The 21,970-nt window shown below is 37.4% G+C and overlaps 1 protein-coding gene across 1 annotated transcript in view; it reads right to left on the reverse strand.

Annotated features, from left to right (window-relative positions):
- DNAAF11 (dynein axonemal assembly factor 11) overlaps positions 1-21,970 on the reverse strand; it is a 95,259-nt gene that overhangs the window by 47,891 nt on the left and 25,398 nt on the right. The window contains exons 4-7 of the mRNA XM_063079278.1: positions 16,362-16,534; positions 11,409-11,635; positions 5,203-5,388; positions 1,976-2,053 (exon numbers count right to left, since the gene is read on the reverse strand). Coding sequence (XP_062935348.1) covers positions 1,976-2,053; positions 5,203-5,388; positions 11,409-11,635; positions 16,362-16,534 — 664 coding nt within the window. The remainder of the gene's footprint in view (positions 1-1,975; positions 2,054-5,202; positions 5,389-11,408; positions 11,636-16,361; positions 16,535-21,970) is intronic.

Here is a 21,970-nt window from a genome sequence, read left to right on the forward strand (position 1 = left end):
GAGGAGGGTGGAAGGACAGGATAAGGGACGTGAAGGTGTACCCAAGGACTGATTTCTGCGATGAGCGGTTCAACCAAAGCGGGGTGACAGAAGGTAAGAACATGGGGGGTGGGCAGTAAGAAGGATTCATGGTCGTAATGGGGGCATGTGATTGTTGGAGTGGGGGGAGTTCCCCGGGAACACAGGCGACAGTGCTCAGTGAGACACTTGAGGTGAATATTCTGGAGGTTGAAGAGATGACGGCAAATCTAGGAGTGAAAATGGAATCGTGTAGCTGAGCCGAGGTGGAGGAAAAGACGGTCCAAGTGAGGCGGCTGAGGAACTGAGAGGCCAGGGCCTTCTGTGGGTTGTCTGCATGTATGACGAAGTCACCAAGACTGGTGATGGGAGGGGAGACACAGACAGAGACACTGCTCTGGGTGCTATGGTCATCGTCCATGAACGCAGAGGCGGAGGTTGGGGTTGACCTGGGAAATGCAGGGGGACACATCCAGACGCCTCTGCTGCAGCACAGCTGGGACACTGTGGGCCAGGGGACACAGGTGGTCTGGTAGTAGTTATGGGATGTAACTCCCCCGTGGTGTATGTGGCGAGAAAGATAGAGCGCAGCGGTAGAAGCGGAATCCTGAGTCTCAGTGAGTGAAAGAAGGTGAAGGGACATTGAGAGAAAAGCTTGAAGACACAGGCTTTGCTGACAAAGCGTAAGCTCCAGAGGGCACGGGAGGGGGGGGCGGTCAGGCAGGGGGAGAAGGAGTTGGATTAGAGCCATATGGAAGTAAGACTCTGGATGACAATGGATGACATGGGAGGGGAATAAGGAGTGACCAAGGCATGGGGGGAGAAGGTGGAAGTGGGGGAGGTGGCGGGTAATCAGTGCCTCATGGAATCCACCTGGGTAGAACTGGTTTTAGGAGCAGGTAAGGTGGTCAGTGTGCTGAGAGGGATGGTGGCCTTACAAGGGCCACAGGGAGCTCTGAGGTTCCCTGGAGCCCTGTTGTAGGCTGAAGAGAGATGGTCTTCCCACTAGGTTTCTAAGCTCTGTGAAGACAGAAAACTGCCACATTCACTGATGTGTCCCCAGTGCCTAGCTTGTGTCTCGTGCTATCTGCTGGATAAAGAAGGTGCATGGTGGAGGGGGTGAGATTGTAAACTTGATCATGGCAATCACTAGAACTGGGTTAGCATAGGCAAGTCAGACACAGCACATATTAGCTATGTGACCTTGGGCAGGTCACTTCACCTCTCTCAGACTCAGGGTTTGGAGCTGTAATAAAGAAACACTGCCTGCTGCCTGTGATTGCTGTGAAGATGAATGACACCTGGAAATGACTGGAGACAGTGCCTTCGTCATGGCGATGACGCAAGTGACATGATGAAAGTAAGTAGGTTTTGAGTAATGAAGTGAGTGAGATTTAGACCATGAAAGGCCTTTTTTGGTTTGCTTTCTAGTTTTAAACTTTAAGACAGACAGAGAGGACCGATCAGATGTTATTATACTTGAGGATTTCCAGTTTGAACATTTTTCCTCTCATTAACTTCATTGAGATATTTATATCAATTTTTTCCCTAGCTCTTGAATGCTTTGTGATGTGTTCTGGAACCTAATGTAGATGTATAGGAGATGTTCAGTATTCTCAGCCAACTTGTTCATGGCAGAGTTTTACAGATTCATAAACACAACATTAATGCAGTGGCAATTTTTAGTTATAAAACTGTATATGTTTCAAAGTTTCATGGGATACATAAATATCAATGATTTCCATATGTCAAAATCATTTTCTGGATGCCAAGAAAATTATGCACTTAAAAACATAATAGATGTTTTGCTTTTAAATATGCACAAAATGACATTACTATTAGACTCATCAAACTTGTTAAGAGCAATCAGATATATTCTTTGCAGAGCAAACCTGGAATTGAAACAGTTGAGCAATACAACTAATTTTGCATCTTCAAGTCTCACTTATTCACATACTTGGGCTCATTTACGTTCAAGGCTTTCCCATCTTCAGTGATCAAAGTCCTGGGTGGTTTCACTTTCTTCTTTTTTTCACTTAAGATTAGGGTTGGGTAGAAATGAGGGGCAGTGGGAGATTGGGGGTGGGAGGGAAAAACAAACAAAGAGAATATAAAAGCAATTAATATATTTTTGTGAAACAGTTTAAGAAAAATTAACCAGACATTTGTGTCAACATTTCACTGCCATGAAGTCTATTCGTTTAATTCTATGCTGAGAATTGACAATCAAGCCAGATTTTTTACATGGTCGTACCTATATCTGTAAAGCAAAAATGTGACCAAGACAATTTGCCAGATAGTTTGAATGGGGGAAGAAAACTCCTTTTCATGAAGTATCCGTGAATATTTAAGTGAGTCTACTTTATGAGGAATTTACCCAGATAACTGCCAATTCTCCATTTGTGTATAGAGCTTCTGCTTTACTTAAAATTACAATTTTTAAAATACCAAGCAGAATATATCCTATAGAAATAAAAATACCAGTGCATAAGGATCTATGTAAATGGATAATTCTCACAGTATTATTTATAGGTGTCAAACCTTGGAATGTTCATCAATAGAGAAATGACTGGATCAATTATAGTATATTCATGCTCTGAAATATTTTGCAGCTATTTAAAATGTGTTTGCTCTCTACCTACTGATCTAGAAAAGTGATAATGATGTATTTAGTAAGAACAAATATATGCCCATTTTTGTTTTAAAAAAAAGAACCCAAATGCTACATTTGCAGAGATGACTTATACAATTACAGAGGGTAAAAAAACGTGTGATGAGATTGACCCAAGCCTGTTAACACTCATTACATTGAATGGCAAGACTGGAGGAAAAGAAAGGGAGCAAAGAGGAGAAGATACATGGAATAACATGAAATAAAAATGCAGTATGTAAATTTTATTTAAAATATTACTAAAAGTATATGCAAACCTAAAAAGGTATATATGGACAAGATCTAGAAAATCAGATGTTCTAATTTGCTTAGATGATGGAATTGTAGACAATTCTTTTCCTTAAATTTCTATTGTACTTTTAATATAGATTTTGCATCAATTAACTTTATTTAAAAATATCATTCACATTCTTCTGCATGTTAAATTGGACCTTCAGTTTATAATGTTTCAATGACCCAGGACAATTGAGGTGCATCCGGAAGTAAGTGGTTTCACCCTGTGCAGTGTAGAGAAGCACAGAGCTAGGATCAAAGGATTGCTCTTGTCCCTGCTTTCTCCCAGTTAATGAAATGACTGTACAACTAAAGAGGCAAACATCTCAGGGACCCACTGGGTCAAGCAGACTGCAGCACAATAAACAGAGTGACTCAGATATCCACCCAATGCGGCCTTATTTTTTTAGGTGTCAAGGAGGGAAAAAACCACTTGATTTCAGGCTCAATACAATATAGATTCCATATTATTTATATACACAGTCATGCTCTGCATAAGGGCATTTTGGTTAAAGACCAACAATAGCTCCATAAGAGTACAATGGAGCTGAAAAATTCTTACCACCTAGTGACGTCATAGCCATCATAACATCTTAGCGCAATTATTTTTATAAATTTAAAAGACTACATTTATAATCTTTACACTCTATAAGTCTATAAAGTCTACAGCAGTGCTCAGTAACGTCTGAGGCCTTCACACTCACTCACCACTCACTGACTCACCCAAAGCAGCTTCCAGGCCTGCAAGCTCCATGCATGGTAAGTGTGCTATACAGGTGTTCCATTTTTTATCTTTTATACTGTATTTTTACTGTACTTTTTCTATGTTTAGATATACAAATACCATCGTGTCACAACCGCTTACAGCACAGTAACATGCCATACAGGTTTGCAGCCTAGGAGCCATAGGCTATACCATCTAGGTTTGCATAAGCACACGCTATGGTGCTAGCACATGGTGAAATCACCTAACAACCCATTTCTCAGAACATATCCCAGTCATTTAGCAACACATGATGGTATACACCCACATGTATATATAAATATAACATATACCATGTGTGTATATATATATATGTGTGTATGGGTATATATGTTAGAAATATTACATATTCCATAAACACGTAGAGCCTCCATCTCAAAGGGCTTTTGAGTCTGCAAAGCAAGTTTACATTTATTTGTTATCTGATTTTCTTAACAATACAGTGGGATAGGTAAGACAGGTATCATAATCCCTGTTTAACAGATGAGGAAGCAGATGAGAAGTTAAGTACTTGCTAACATCACACAGAGAGCAGAGTCAAGATATGAATACAGTTTCTGATGTTATTCAGAAATAATCACAGAAATGGGTGGTTTCTCAGTGTACAAATCACCATGTTTCACAAATAAATATTTTAGATAAAATTTGATTCTTGATTGTTGTACCTCTCTATCTTTCTAATTAATGAAGAAAATTTTATGAAAGCGGCAGAGATTTCAAATAGTTTTTCTACCCTTTTAGCTTCTTGCTTTTAGTTGATAACTTCAGGGAGAGATATTGTTTCACTGGTGTCACTGCTATCCAGATTTCTGTATTACACAGATAGTTGATCACATTCTCAAGCTCATGAACTAGAAGTATTCCAACAAGTGATATATTTTACATGCTAGTCTTAGCAATGACATGAAATGAAATACCATAGAGTCTATCTTTGAAAAAGTGATTCTGAAAGTCATAGCTTAAGCATCCTAGCTTCTAATAAATCAAAAAATTATATCTAAACAATGCAAAAGTGAAATCATACTGTTAAATGTCCAAGAGAGTTGAATTAGGAAGATAAGTTCCTAATGAAACCAATTTCTAATTCTTCATTTTGCAAATTAACAGAAAAGACTCAAAGGAGCTCATTCATACCACAAGATTACTTTTTTCTTTATATTGTGATAACTGGTATTTCTAATCTAACTCGTACTATTAGGAGATATATTTAAAGTAGTTCAAAAGCTAAAGACATACAAACAAACAAAACTGTACCTAAAATATCATAATTTGTGATATTAGAAAGAAGGTCCTTTGATATGAATGAATGTTAGCCAATACAACACAACAAAAAGCTGTACATAGAAAAAAAAAAAAAATCCGTGTGTGATCGATAGCAAAGGTTTAACACAGATAATAAATAAAATAATGTGCAATCATGAAAATATAGCCCGTACAAGAGTGTTGCCTTCACTCTCAGTGATGAAAATAGGAATACCTTAATTTTTCTTGGTCTTTCCGTTGTTTTTCCATATGTCTAAGAGTTTCCAGTCTAGATTCAGGAGTAAACAAAGAGGGCTTATTCCAGAATTCCAGGTCATCTTCACTTTCATCTATTTTATTTTTGTTGTGCTCCTCTTGTATTTCTGGTGCCTGGAAGTGGTGTTTGCTTTCTAGAGATGGGCTGGGGAAAGCAAAAGACACAGAGTATATAAAGACCAGGAACAGACGTATGAGTTTCATCCTTAATGCTGCTCCTTAAATATCTCATACGCTTTTCTTATGTTACCTTCTTACCCTTGAATGACAAAATGTCTCTGATGTTGGAGGAAGTTACTGCCATAGCACTGGGGCAGGCCCTCATCCTGTTTCACCAGGGATATTGCAATAATCAGAGTCAAGGGTTCTCAGATATGGTTGATATGAATCACCTGGGGAGATTTATAAAAGTACACATTCCCCAGCTCTCATCAGAGAATCTACTCATTAGGTCTGGGGTAGGGCCTGTAAGTCTGTGTTTTACAGTATTTTGCAGGAGGTTCTGATGATCAGACAAGCGTGGGGACCACTGGGCCTTACCAATCACCCCACCTCCAGTCTTGAACCATCAATTCCACCCTCCACGCTGCTCCCAGGGGGACCTTACTAGCAGGCAAATTTGATCGTATCATTTCCAGGTTCTTTAATGATTCTCTATCTCCAAATTTCTCTTGCAGGACATACGAGACCTTCTATGGTATGGCCTCTGCCTACTTTATTTTTCATGGGATAACTTCTGATTATATTTATACAGTAACAGTTCTCTGTTCTTGCTTTTGTTGATGTTTTGTGGACTGTCAGAGAATTAAATGATGTCCTTATATGTCATAAAATGGGTATTATATAAGATATTCAACATTCTTTCCACAGGGATTCAAGAAATATTCATTGAACATCTTCTGTGTGTCAGTCACTGGGGACAACCCTACTTTCCACAACACTACTTTCAGCAGATTCTTCTCTAGTGGAGACAAAATGACATCATTTAAACATTACGCATAGTCAGAAACATTGAGTATAGTCTCTCTCCCTTCACCTCTCCCTAGAATGGCATTAAATGAAAAAAGTTACATAGAGCCTTTAGTACCAAGTATAGCAAATAGTAAGTACTCAGTAAATATTAGATTTTGGTGGTGTTGTCTTACTGAAATGAGGTGACACAAAAGGCTTCAAATTTAGTTGATCTTCAAATAAGTTGTTCTTTTGAAGGGATGGACCAAAAACACTAGAACATGAATTTTAAGTAGTATAAATAGAACAAAGAGTAAAATTCTGCTTAGATTCTTTACATATTATAAAATATAACTAGATATTTTAATAAACAAAGTAATATAAAGTACTGAAAATAAATGCTTTGCTATACAGTTATATTTCCTAATGGTACTGATAAAACAATTTATGAAGTGGATCTATAATATTCCATATTATTGTAGCTAATTGCTACTGATACAGTTGGTTCTATTCTCATTTAGATGATGTTTTTTTTCCCAGAAAGTGATTAATTGGTTCACTTTTACCTTTTGTGATCTAAAATAATAATGAAAACTCACAAAAATAACTGTACTTAAAAACTGTCAGAAATATCAGCTAAATAACATATGTCTCCAAAGGCAAAATGCATGTAGCTGGGTTGATAAAATAGACTGAGCTCATTAGGACATGAGCAAAAAACTTTCTCTTCAACCACTGCCTTTAAACCTGCTCCCTTGGAACTCTCTTCCCACCCATAAGCACCCTATAGTTACTTTAGAGACCAGTCTCATCTCAGTTAGCACTCTCCTTATTAAAAGGTCAACAGTTTAAATAAAACTTCAGACTTATGTCCAAATCGAAGCCACTCCCTCCCTCTCCAAATCCCTTTCTCCCCTCACCCAGCTCAAGATTGGGCTGTGCACAGGGAGAGGGCTGTGCACTGTCTGCTCCTACCCCTCATTGGTCATCTGTTCCTTGCACCCGTATCCCATCTCACTGGGCCTCTTCAGGCTCCTCCTGACTTCAGAATTCTGAGTAGATGGGGAGAAGAAGGTAAACATCTCTTACATGGCTGCTGCTGTTATACCCTGGCTGTTGCTACCCTGTCTGGGGCTGATGCCCAGATACTGGCTTTCTTTTCTTGTGCACACCTTGGTCGTTCTTGGAGACATTGTAAGAGCCCTCAAAGTGCATTGTTCCCTGTCAACGTGGTCAATATACTTGTCCTTTTTGACAATTCCTCAGCTTCTGCCACCAATCATCCACCCCACTCTCTCACGGCCACCTCTTCCTGGGTTGTATCCCTTCAAGACAGCTTAAGCCTAGCTCTTCCACCATACATACTTGGCCTATGGGATATGCACAAATCCTTGCCATGCAAAGTGCTTGAAGTATAAGCTTTTTCCATTAATGCCCTCTTTCCTGATCCTTCTGCTCCATGCTGCTCCAAGCCACTTTTCATCTTTTCAGTTTTCCAGGTTGGAAGCAGGCTCTACCTAATCAAGAGGTGAGATGTTCACCTCCCCTTCTTATAGCCCCAAATCTCTGTGGTATTTCTCCTTACAGCCTTGAAAGGGGAGTAGCACTCTACTCCTCCCCAACTAAGTCACTGATTCACTATTTCAATGACTCTCTTCCAGAATATCTGGGTTTCTGTTCACATAGGCTAAATGGGGTAATAGCAGTGACAGCTGAAGGATCAGCCAGTCCTTCAGCAAGTAGGGGAAGCAAGGAGGTACCTGCAAGAAACCCAAATGTAAGCTTCTATTAAAATACAAGAAATAGATGATTTTAAACTTTTATAAACTTTTATAAACCAAAAATAGCAAATGATTTCAAATACATTTAATGTGCTTATTGTAAACTTAATGCAAAACACCAGGAAAAATACAATGAGAAAAAAATACTACAGTATAAACTCACTTACGAATGTAAGTTTGAATATTATAAATTAAATGTTAGCAAAATTAGGCAGCTATAATTAACATTAACTTAACTGCATGTTATCAAATGGCCAGAAGAGAGATCGAACCTCAGCACAAAGAAATGTTCACATTTTGTAATGATGAATATGCTAATTATCCTGATTTGATCATCATGCATTGTATACAGGTATTGATATTCAACTCTGTACCTTATCAATATGTATAATCAATTATGTTTTAATTATAAATACGTAAATATTAGCAAAATAATTCAGCAATTCATTAATAACTCATGGATAAAGTGGGTTTATTCTAGAAATTCAAGGATGGTTTAATATTAGAAAATCTGTTCATGTGATTCAGCACGTTAACAGGAAAATGCAATTATCTCAATAGTTGCAGGAAAAGTATTTGATAAAAATCCAATATCTGTCTTGATAAAAGCTCTTCATCAACTGGGAATAGAAGGAAACTAACTTAATTTTACCAAAACCCTATAGCAAACATCATAGTTAATGACAAGAAATTGGAAACATTCTTTTTAAAGTCAGGAACAAGATCCAGATGCCCATTCTTACTGCTGCTATTATATCCTATAGTGGGAGCCTTCACAGGCATTATAAAAAAAAAATAAAGAGGAGGTAGAAGGACTGGAAAAACTTTTTAAAGTTGCTGTTTACAAACAATATGTTTTTCCACGTAGAAAACACAGGATAATCTACAGACTACCTGTTGCATCTTTTAAAAAAGGTCAGCTAAGTATTAATATACAGAAATCATTTGTCTCTTTAAACATCAGCAAGAACCAATTACTCGTCTATTTTTAAAATCCCATTCTCCTAGATACTTGGGAATAAATCTAATAAAAGATGTTGTAAGATCTTTATAGGGAAAATTAAAAACCTTATTGAAGGACTCAAAGGAAGATCTAAATAAATAGACAAAGCATTCCAAAGTTCAAGCAAGGAATGAATCAATGTCATGAAGATGTCAACTTTCCCCTAATTAACATATAAATTAAATTAAGTTTCAGTCGAAATTCCACTAGGGATTTTTAGAAAATTTTATTAGTGGATTCTAAAATTCTTACTGAAGAGTAAAGAACTGAGAATAGCCAAGATAATTTTTAAAATTAGAATATCTCCTACCAAATATTAAGATTTACTGTAAATCTATAAAATTAAAACCAGGTAAAGGTGCTCCCTGGAGCAGTCTAGGGAATCCAGAAAGAAACCTATGAATACATAATTAGAAGGTATATGGTAAGGGTGACATTTCAGATCAGTGGGAAAAGAATAGCACCTTAATAAAAGGGGCAGAGACAATCAGCTACCCTTATCAAAAACAATTAATACCCTACCCTACACCATAGACAAAGGTTAATTTCAGATAGACAGATATGACACCAGGATAATGAAAAATTTCATAAACAGAGTACAAAAATAAGTTTAACTACATTAATACTTTTGAATTCTATAAAACAGAAGCACTTATAATTAAAGACAAGTCAAAGACTGGAAGAAAATATTTGCAAAGCATATAACCACTAAAGAATTTGTATCCAGAATATAAAAGAACTACAAATCAACAAGAAAAGAACTTACAACATATTTAAAATAAGCAGAAGACCTGAATAGAGAAAATCTGAATAGCCAATATTCATATAAGAAGATACTTAAAAATATTCAAACTCACTAGTAATTATAGAATCACAAATTAAATAAATATTAGGTGATATTTAACAACAAACTTGATTGGTCAACATTTTTAAACATATTATCTAGTATTGGCAAAGATTGGAAATTCTTCTAGATGGGTCTTTAAAAAGTTCCTGGAAGGATTCTTATTATCTTCAAATTCAATTTTCCCATGAACTTTTAAAAATACCCTTGTATATTGTTGCTATATGGGTATAAGTTAATACAAGTACTTTAGAAAACGATTTGGCAATACTGTAAAGGTGAAAAGATGTCATAATTGATGATGTATCAATATCATTGCTAAATATCGTAGGAAGACTTAAACACCTGCACAAAGAGACGTTGTTTGAGAAAATGAAATAGGGAAAACAAAATAAATAACCAATCAAAGAGAGACGACTGCACCAGGGCTGATCAGCTGGCACCCACAGGTAGGGCCATGCAGGTTGTTAGGGCTGGTGCACATTCTGACGGGTCAAGGTCAAAGAATCACTGGCTGTTAAATATTCTGAATATCACCTCTGGGATAAATTGTAATTTATTCATTCAATGGAATTTTATTCCATAGTTAAAATAAATGAATAAATTTTACATGTATTCATATGCAGAAATCTCAAAAACAAAATGTTGAATGAAAAGCAAAGCTGTTGAGAGATACCATTCATGCTAAACACAACACGAACTACTCTTGCTTAAGAAGGCATAATTATGTAGGAAAAGTATTAAAAATATGGATGAGATCAGCATATGCCAAATATGTATCAGTTTCAGGATGGTGGATCTCACTGGTGATGAAGGGAGGAGTGGGATGGAAGAGAGGAACTTAAGGAGCTTTTACTCTCTCGATAATATTTTATTTCCTATGTAAAAAAAGCTAAAGTAAACATACAAACTACTGTCATTTATTAAATCTTGGTGGTCAAACTATAGATGCCTATTTAAACTTTTAAAACATGTATGTATGCCTGAAGGATTTTATAATAATTATTTTCTCAATTTGAAGATAATCCTGTTATCTAAATATTTAAAGCTTTCAGTATATGGAATCAAATCAACTGACTATAATTGTGACTGACATAAAGTAAACAAGCATGAAAATTTAGATTTGTAAAAAAGATCAATTAGAAGGTTATTAATCACATTAAAATGTATTCATTATGTAATTCACAAAATAGAATGTTTTTATGATGCAATCAGAATTACTCAATTTATAATAATGTGAATTGCATTTAACTTTTCTAAAATATTCTGATTTTATAAATCAAAGTACACCTGTGTATCCATCTCTTCTGTACATCTTTTATAGAGCTTTCTCTGAGGATAATTTTGGATGCAAATTAAAGTTGCTAGTTTGGAAAGGCATTTTTTTTTCCCCCAAGGGAAGAATGCCTTGTAGAATTGTCAGAAACATTGGGATACTCGTATTCTTCCCCCAAAATTAACGTCATATTTTATTCTTCAAATTAATCTTTTTGCATGTAAGTGATACTGTGAACACCTTCGGAAGAGAACACAGTTTCCTGTTTTTAACACACATTAACTAGGAAGTAAACTAACAATTTACATACAGAGTAGCACTGATGTCTGTGCACCAGTGTCCATCAAAGCCTGGGTTACTTCTCTTCTTGCCTTCATTTTCATGTTCTTCTTGGAGTTTCCTCTGAGCCTCTTCTTTGTCTTTGGCTCGTTTGAGACAGTAGGCTTTTTCCTGCTCCCTGATTTGTTGCTCAATTACTGGATAGTTCTGCAAGGCCTGAATCCTTTCCGAACGCTCTATTTCTTTACCATCCAACCACTTAAATAAAAAATAACAAACAGTACAATTATTCAAAAGTAGCAATGTGAACTAGACCCAGGTTGATTTTGATTAGAATATTTTAAATGTAGAAATAATAATGTACCATAGTGACAGAGAATTAAAACAAAGTCATTAATGGGAAATATCAGAAACATTGGTCAAAATAAATGACTTTTTGTTTGTTTTTTGGTTTTTTGGCAGCTGGCTAGTGCAGGGATCTGAACACTTGAGCTTGGTGTTATCAACACCTCACTAACCACCACACTCTGAGTGAGCTAAGCCGCCAGTCCTAAACCAATGTTTATGTCATAGAACTAACACGGTTTACAAGTATCTTTACTGATAATAGTAAGTAGGCCTTCTGTTAAAACCAATAATTAATGATAAGCTCTCAAAATATTTTATATTAATTTTATAAGTGCTCACTATACCAAGAATTTAAACACTTAAGTCAAATCACAGCTCCAAAGTATAACAATGACACCTCCCAAATGCTCTCTACAAAAATAGGCCTTGAATGTTACATGTAACTGAGCTCTAATACAAATGAGCCCATGTTCTACTCCTGACAATAAGACACACAGAGTTTACTATTAATTTTTATAGTCACTGATTACATCTGGTATTTTTTAAAATATTAATATAAAACACCAACTGAAATGTGAAGTGTCAAAGCAGCCCGTTTAAAGATACCTATTTATTTTCCCAGTCTCATTCTACAAAAAGAGATGAGGTATTTGAAAGGTGTGGTAGGCAGGTAATAGTTCCTCAATAATGTTCATGTTCTGATCTCATGAATGTTACCTTACATGGCAAAAGAGACTTTGCAGATATGATTAGGTTAAAGATCTTTCATGATCAGGGTGATTCTTATAAGGATCATAGAGGCACTTACAAGTAAAAGAGGAAGGAAGAAATGTCAGAGTCAGAGTTAAGAAGAGATGTGAAGATTCTACACTGCTGGCTTTGAAGATGGAGAGCGGGGCCACTAGCCCAGAAATGCAGGTGCCCTCTAGAAGCTGAAAAGACAAGGAAAGGGATTCTATCCTAGAGCGTCCAGAAGGAATAGTGCCAACACCTTGATTTTAGCCCAGTTAAACCATTTCAGACTTCTGACCTCCAGCCCTATAAAATAATAAATTTGTATTGCTTTAAGCCACTAGGTTTGTGTTAACTTGTTACAGCAGCAATAGGAAACTAATACAAAAGGAAAACAACACACATAAAGATTTAGTGAAATATAAATTAAAAAACTAACAGGATCAGTTAAATTAAAAATCAAAATTATAATGTGGAGGTTTGGAAAAAATAATTTCAAATATGTTCTGGTCACAACAACTCATGGCTGCTTTAGATGGGCTGCATATTTGGTTCTGAGCTTCTCAGCAGCCAAAGCAAAAAGGAAAAACATGATTAATTGCACAATTTTCATGGTCTTTAATGAAAAAATACATGAGTTTCTAGCTTTCCTCTAATACTAAAATACATTTCCTCCTCCTCTAAAGTACAGTTTCATAATGAAGATCTTGAAAGATGTACTACATTGTCTCTGTAGAAATATGTCTGTCCAGAAATAGGCTTCATAAGTCTGTTTCTACTAGAGTCCTTCAGTGAAAGATGAGGCCATAATGATAAAATCCAATTCAATAAACCTGTTCTTTAAGGTGACAAATAATTGTGGTCTACATACTTAAATCAACCTAGTTTAACCTAGGATTAGGATCTAATCAATTTGGAAAATTCTGAATACAATTTATCTAATATATGAATCTATATAAATCTGTAGTAAATACAATATATAAATAAATATATAAATATATAAGCATATTTATATAAAATATATACACAATGTATTTTATATAGTATTACTTATATAAATATATTATTAATATGAATATGTTATATATAAATATATACTACTATAACAATTTGGAAAATTCCAGATAAATATAATTTCTTTCAATTGAGATTTGGATAAACATTGGGAAGCATGTGATATTCTCTAACCTGTGTTTGAAGTGCATTTATTTATTTATTTTATTTATATCTGTCTCTATACTTGATTTAAGTAAACAGTGATTTAACTAGAGCTACTGTTTGTAAACAACTATGACAAATGAACTCTTTGTCACCTTACAGACAGGAGGCAAACGGCCTCCTAATGAGAACTAATGACAATTTTGAGACTGTGCTCCAGCACCTATTCCAACAACCTCAATATATTTGATGATCTCTGCTAGGCGGTCTTCACAATTGACCCAAATTTCCTGCCAGCCAAAATCACATGTGAGGTTAGAAGGCTGATGAAAAGAGATTCCTTTGTAAGTCGAGCTTAACTCAAGATTCTGCAACACAGATGCAGAGTGACCACAATTATTGATAATGACTGTGCATGTACTGCAGCAAAGAAGAGAAAGTGAAACTAAGATTATTGAAGGCCTCACAGAACTCCTTTAAGGCAGAAATCGTTACCCCATTGCAAATGAGTAAACTGAGGCATGCAGTTCACAGGTAGAGGAAACATGAGTAAAGCCCTGGTCTGTCTGCTAACAAATCTTCCCTCTGCATCGGTGCCTGCTTACTACAGGGAGCGGCTCAGACGTCGGGAAGAGAATACTGGATAGGGTTGAAACTCCTCACACCTCTTCTACGTGGCTGTCTAAAAGAAATGACCGCTCTGTTAGGATGAGTTAACCACAAAAAAGATGTGGAAGTCCTACTCCCCAGTATCTCAAAATGTGACCTTATTTGGAAATAAGGTCATCACAGATGGAATTTGCTAAGATGAAATCATACTGGAGTCGGGTGGGCCCCAATCCAAAATGGCTGGTGTTGTTACAAAAGAATGCCAGAGACAGCGGCACCACATGAGATGAAGGCAGAGGTCAGGGTGATGCATCTACAGGCCCAAGAATGCCAAAGATTGCCACAAGCCACCAGAGGCCAGGAGAGCCATGGAACACGTTCTCCCCCACAGCACTCAGAAGGAAGCAACCCTTCCGACCTTCCTCCTGAACATCTGGCCTCCAGAATTATGAGATAATAAGTTGTGTTGTTTAAGACACTCAGTTTGTGGTACTTTGTTACAGCAGCCTTGAAAAATAATACATCTCTTAACACAATTCCTTTCAAGCAGATCACAAGCTTTCAGTGAAATGGTAATTAAGATTCTAAAGTTTATCAAACTATTTTTAAATACTAGTAACACAGTTATGAATACTATTTCTCAAAAAGAGGCTGTGGTCTATTGTACCAGCTGATTTGGATCAGTCTTTCTGAAAGGAAAGACTTAGTCCAAAGCTTGTACATTAACCCAGAGAGAAGCACTGAGTGTGAGGACAGTGTGAACGGCAGTGGCTTCTGGGTTAGATACACATAGGTTCAAATCCCACCTGTGCCACTTGCCAGGCATGCCAACTTAACCAAGGCGCATCATCAGTTCTTTGAGCCCTGGATTCCTCATCTCTGAATTCATCTAACCGTTGCCCGGCAAGGGTCTGGGAGGATCCAAGATACTTGTGTAAAGCACCTAGCACAACACCTGCCTATGCTTCTGGCACCTGTGTGACAGCTCTCATGTTCTAGCACTGACACAGGCTCAGCTGTGGCAATCACAAGGCCTTCTGGTCTCCGAACCTTTCCAGGGAAGTGGCTGATGGCGTTATACTACAGGACATATTTCTATGATATTCTGGTTCTTAGTTCATTTTCTAGAAAGTCATTGTACAATGATGATCAGTTTGGGTTATGTTCAAGAAAATTTATCATTTCTTCTAGATTCAATTACCTTGTCACCCATTTTCTTAATCTAAGAAATTTACATTAGAAGAAACATGTTGCATTAATCCAGCAGTCAGCAATCTTTCGACCACAAGGAACACAGAAGTCTAAAAAATGAATGTCCTCTGAGAACTGAGGAAAACGCCTGTTACAAAGCCAATGTACCCCACGTGTTCTCTCTGCAGCAGCACGGAGCCATATGCAGGCTGGAGACTCTTGGGATTACATGAAAATTAACATTACTGCTTCAAGATTCTCAGTTGTATAACTGTATAATTGTATAAATTTATAATTGTACATCATAAATTTTAAGTATAAATTATATAATTTATCTAGAAATTCTATTTTTTCTTAGGTTCTAAAATTATTAGATTGGAGAGCCCAGTAGCATTGGCCTCATGTGAGAGTTTTGTCAGACCTGACCCAGAAAAACTCTGGAGTGGGGCACAGTCTTCTGTGCTTTTAAAAGCCCTGTAAGTACACAAAGTTTGAGAACCCCTGCCATAGAGAATGAGTTAAGAAACAGCAGCAATAAAAAATAATAATTATAAAGGCACAGTAGTTTAAGACTATGTGATACCAAGGTACATAGCTGTAGCTCTAAGACCCTAGTTTCAGTTTGCTACTAGTTATGATGAGTTATTATTAATAATGATGAATGAATGGCCTTTATAATGGTGACTTGAATTCATCAAGAAATAGTTAAATTAAGTTCTGTGTGTTTTGAATGAGAAAAAAGAAAAACATGCAATCTATTTTTCAAAAATTTACGGAAACAATGTTAAAGATATAATAAGTCAAAGAATTAGTTTTGATTCTCTGGAATATTCCATTCTCTGAAGCAACATATTCTCTGAAAACGCTGTGAATAAACCAGGAATTATTAAAGTTGCTCATTTTCCTTTTTCTGTGTGTGTTTTTTGCATCATTAAAATAAGCATACCTTCAATTGTTCAAGAGTTGCCACCACGAACTGCCTGTAGCCGTCAAAGTCAGCGCAGGGGTTCCCCATGAGGAAGAGCTCCTTCAGGTGGATGTTGTGCCGCAGGGTTTGAATGCTGCTCAGCTCTCCAATGAAATTTACAGTCAAGTCTAGTTTTGTCAGCCCTTCACATCCTTTTGAGAAAAATAAAAAGACAACAGCAAATAAAAACCAAAAGTCACAATGGTGATAAAGTCTAATTGCACATAATGGAAGTAACAGTTGCAATATTTCAAATTTGCTGATCAATTGCATTCCTTCCCAAGAAGTGTCTTTTCAGAAATGTCAATGCAAAGGCTTAGTAATAGCTCACTTTTCTCTCTGCCTCTTCCTTGATTTCAACCCCTTAAGCCCCCTAGCTGGAGGAAATCACTTTCCCTGCTTGCACTTGCAAGGCCTCAGCTGGCTAACATTTGATGTTGGTCACTATCTGGCATGAAAAAAGCCAAGTATAAGCTGCCATTAGGGTGGGCACTGCATCAGAACAAAACTTGCACTAGAAAGGGCATCTGGGATCTGTCCTCCTGAGAGTTTTATAAAGCAGTTAGGACACACCTCACCATGGCGGGTGATGGTGGGAAGTTTTCCCCAAAGGAAAGGCATTTCATAAAACGAATGCACCAGAAGCAATATTTACGAAGTCAGCTAGAAGTAAGAGAATGGCTCCAAGACCACCAAGAACTGAACTGAAGGTATCAGCAAAGGTGAAGAATAAGAGGCTTTGATGCCCAGAGGAATAATAGAAAAAGGGCGAGCCGCGGAAGTAGAGGTTTATAATAAGTCTGACCCATCCACCTTCATTATAGAGATAAACACATGCTGTAGAAATTTGAATCGAATTTGAATTTGAATTAACTCCCCTCACTCACATTTCATGGGAACTTGATGGTTAGGAGTCCAGACTTTGTAATGAGACAGATATGAGTTCAAGTCCTACCTCTAGCTCATCCTTGCTAATGTGACGTTGGATAAGTTACAAGCCTCTTCCTCCTCATCTCCTCAGACTGTAATAGTACTGCTACCCAGTGCAGGAGTTGTTGTGAAGATAACCCAAGATGACTCATGTAAAGTGCTTAGCATAGTGCCTGCTGCCTAGAGAGCTGCAGTAAATACGAGCTATGATTAGAGCAGCACAATGTACACTCCTCTGATCATCACATGGCTTCTTGGACAATGCGCCTATGGAAAAGCAAAAAGCATGACTGTCCTATGATCCAGTTTCTTAATGAGTTTTCTTAAAGAGTTTTCAGTTTCTTACTGTGAGATTAGAAAGAGTTGACCTGGTTTATATGGCAGCCTCTGCGGGTTTGGTTCAGTATAAAGCTGTCTCTCCCTGTGACTGACTCATGCTTGTGGGATTTACATGGCAGATTTCACAGCCTTCAATATTTAGAACACCATCCCCAGCTGACAACCCAGCTCTACCTTGCTCTGCACTAATTTCTTCAAACTTCTACACATCCTGCCCTCCTTACACTTCCTCATTGTGTGCTGCTTTTCTACCATCGTTTTGAAGCTATATAACTTAGAGCAAACTTTGGTTCCTGGTATCTTAGATTAAAGGTGCCAATATGAACTTGATTTAGATTTGTTCGTAGTTCTGCAACTGTGTCAACTTTGGTAAGGTTTTCCTCATTTCTGAAGGCTATACAATGGAACCAGCTTCATTAAATGAAAGTGTTCTCCCCGGATTTCTTGATTCTAGCACCTGATGCCACCTTGTCCAGAATTCCACATTGTCCTCTTATCTAGTCAGATCCCAAGCCAGTTTCCTCCAAAGAAGTTAGCTCTACCTTAGTGCTTCCAGATGTAGGTCCTCATTCTATATCCGTCCATCCATTCACCCAGCCATCCAGGAGTTGTTGGCTGCCTGCTATGTACAAGTTACTAAGCTAGGTCTTCAGGATACAGTGATAAAAAAAAAAAAAAAATCCATGATTCCTGACCTCAAGCTTACGTCCAGCATAGAGAAAGGAGAAAAAGATAGGCATTCCAGGAAAATAAAATTTACTGTGCAAAGGCATCGAGAAGCAAGGCGGGACCCTGAAGTAGACAATATTCATCACACTTTATAAGTTACCCTAAATCTATATCCATTCGTTCCTCTTTCTCAATCCCCATTCATAGTTCAACCCATTGCTCCTGACTTCTACCTGAAACATTCTACAAAATTTTCCCCATGAAGGTATGCAAGGACCTTCATATTGGCAAGTCTAATAGACCTTCTTCAACCCATTACATCACTACAACGATCTTCTGCATTTGGCGTGATTGACCATGGACTCTCTCCTAAAACTCCCAACTGTCTTGGTAACACTGCAACACTGATTCTACTCTCTCCTTCTTGTCCTCACAGTGTAGTCTGTACCACTTGATCTCTTTTATGGACTTCTCCATCCTTTCAATAGTGATGTAACTAAGAGTTCCACCCTTGACCCAATATTCTCTCTCCTCATTGTCTTCTTGATGGCAACAGTTATGTCATTGGTTTAACTAACCCCCAGATTCTGATGACTCCCAAATGAAAACTCCATATCTGGCCTTCCAACTGAATATCAGACTCCTATTTCCAAATGCCTGGAAGACAAATAACATTCCACATGTTCAAAGCAAAATTCTCCATATTCCCTCTCATTTTCCCATCCACAACAGCTTCTCTGTCCTCTTTATGTCTAAGTTCTATTAATGCCATCACCATTTTGGTGTCAGATGTGAATTTGAATTTGACACCAAGGGTCAAGTCATGAACTTGAAAGCTAACCTAAATTACTCTTTTAATCTCTTCATGTTATCAGACAAGCCCTGCAGAACTTAACTCCTAAATTCTTCTCACATAGTTCCTGTCCACTATAATCCCATTACCAACACTCCAGTTCATGTTCTTATAACCTTTTGCATGGGACATGGCAATAATATCCTAAATCATCTACCAACTTTGAGAATATAGGAAGTAAGGAAGAAGGCAAGAATGGAAAAAAGCAGGAAAATAAAAGAGGAGCCTGAATCATTCTGATGTACCACAAAGCAAGGAAGTACTCAGAGGATAAGAACATGTCAAAGCACAAGGGCCTACCTGAAAGGGCTCCTCTGGCCAAACCAGGACAATTTGATCATCGAACTAAATAATGGTAGTAACATAGTCCATTGAATAAAACGAGAATGCATGAGTCCATACTGATATAAGAAATAATGAATAAATAAATAAAGGGGGCAGAAGACAATGTTCTTCCTTAAAGTAGAATGTCATCTAATAAATATAGAAAGGATGATGGGATTAGAAAGTTGTTAACAAATGTTAAACTAGTGCATAAAAGTATGATGAGGAACAGGATATTTATATAATGTCAAGGAATCCTGCAACAAATTACTTATTAATTAAGAAGTGAAATATAGAAACTTTACAGTAAAGAAACCTGGTAGACACTGCCTTTCCTTTGGTTCCTTCTGTGACAAGCAGTCACTCTCTAGCACACATTACCCAGTTTTAATTCTCTGTACAGCATTTGTCATAGCTGATATTTTTCTTTTATTGTGCTAGTGTTTATGACTTGTCTTACCCTATTTGAATTTAAGCTCCTTGGACTGGGAAACTGTCTTATTCATTACTTTATTTATCATGAACAAAGAGACTCCTTGGCATAAGATAGGAGGTTACTAGATGCCTGCAGAAGAAAGAAACAGATGGACGGTGAAAGAGAGGGAGGGAGAAAAGAAAAAATAAGAGAAGAAGACAAAGAAATGGGATAAATCGGTACTTGGAGCAGATCAGTCATCAGGGAAATTAGTGGCTCAGATGAAAACTAAAGATAGTACAACTTCAAAGATAATCAGGCAATTGAAGAAAAAGGAATTGACAAAGACTGAGCCGAGGTCAAATTCCTTCAGCACCACCAGGTGATCACTATTAAGGTTGGATATTAAATTACAGCAAGCACAACTGCATGATATAAAGTGAATCGGCACATGTAGAAAGAGAAGAAAAACCCACATGCTCAGTTTTTAAAAAATGGTTAAGCAAATTCTAGCATATATATTCAATGTGCTCTTATAAGAATATTAAAAATGATGACTATGAAAACTATCATCACAGCATGGGGGAAAATTTATAATATAATGAAAGGAGAAAAAGTAAGATAAAACATTGCCCATACACTATAATTATAGCAATGTAAAATAAAAATAGGAAAAATAAATATAACAAAATGATAACAGTAATGGTAGAATTAAGAGTAAAAAATTCTACTCTATTTTTCAAAATTTTGCAACATGATTATGTTTGAGAGTTTTGAAATATACACAAAAAAAGAGTATACATAAAATTTATAGAAAACTAAGACATAAGCTAGTATAGTTTTCTCAAATGTCACAAAAATGCTTTCTAGGCATATAATATGCTTATTAACTATATGGCTGATATCTATTCAGTGTTTACTCTGTATTAAGCAGTATATATACTATCTTACTTAATCCTAACACCGGGCCTATGAAAGAGATATTATGATTATTATCCCTATTTTAAGGCCGGGTAGCTAAGTGTGGGCACTTGGCTCCGAGACGGGCACCATTATGTGCATCCCCCACCATTCCTCATGAGAGATGGCATCTATTCCTTCTCCTCTCTCCCCATAGCTGGGCTGGCCCTAGTGACTTGCCTAACCAATAGGCAGTAGTGGCAATGAGATATCTGGGAATTCTGAAGCTGGGTCAGTAGCAGCCTGTGGGTTCTGCCTAGATGTCTTGGCATGCTTGCGCTGGGAGCTTGCTCTTTGAACAATTACTCCGGGAGGTGTCAGAAGCCCTGTAAAGTGTCTGGCTACTTTGAGTCATTACGCTGTGAGAGCCTGAGCCACCTGGGAAAACTATGAAGGCAGCATGAGAGAGCAAAGTCTGTATCTGTGAGAATAGGCTAAGAAGCAGCCCCAGGCAGGTAACTAAAGAAGCCATCCTGGAAGTGGATCCTCTAGCAACAGCTGCTCCATCCGATGCCATGGACCAGAGGGGAACCACCTAGACAAGCTCCTTCTGAATTCCTTACCCACAAAATCATGCATGTGGGGTGAGGGGACTTGCTTTGAGGCACTAAGCTTTGAGATAGTTCCCCACCCTCTCCCCCCACCCTACTGCAATTGATATTAGAGCTGTAAAGCAAATGAGCTAAGAAATTACCAAAGTTCACATAGCTCCAAAATGGAGGAGTTGGGATTTGAACCCAGGTCTGCCCAATGGAAAAGCCTCTCTAGACTGGTATGCTGGGGATCTCTTTACCAATGTTTGCTATTTATTATGAAAATATCATCATCATCATTTTAAAATTCTCAAGCTAAAACTATGTGAAACACAAATTTGGGTCTATAAGTAAAAGCAGTTGTCACTGCTCAGCAGAGGGGTGACCCAGGGCAGGACATGCCTGGAATTCATGACACTGGTAGAGAGGGACAGACCAACCTGGAGGAAGGTGGGAAGAGGAAGATGGGATAAGAAAGGCCAGAGATTAGACATAGGTCAGGTCAGCAGGGAAGTGAGTGTAATCTCCCTTCCCAAGAAAATAAAATGTAAATTTTAAAAAGCAG

The sequence above is a fragment of the Cynocephalus volans genome, chromosome 15, assembly GCF_027409185.1.
Source record: "Cynocephalus volans isolate mCynVol1 chromosome 15, mCynVol1.pri, whole genome shotgun sequence".
Lineage (NCBI taxonomy): Eukaryota > Metazoa > Chordata > Mammalia > Dermoptera > Cynocephalidae > Cynocephalus > Cynocephalus volans.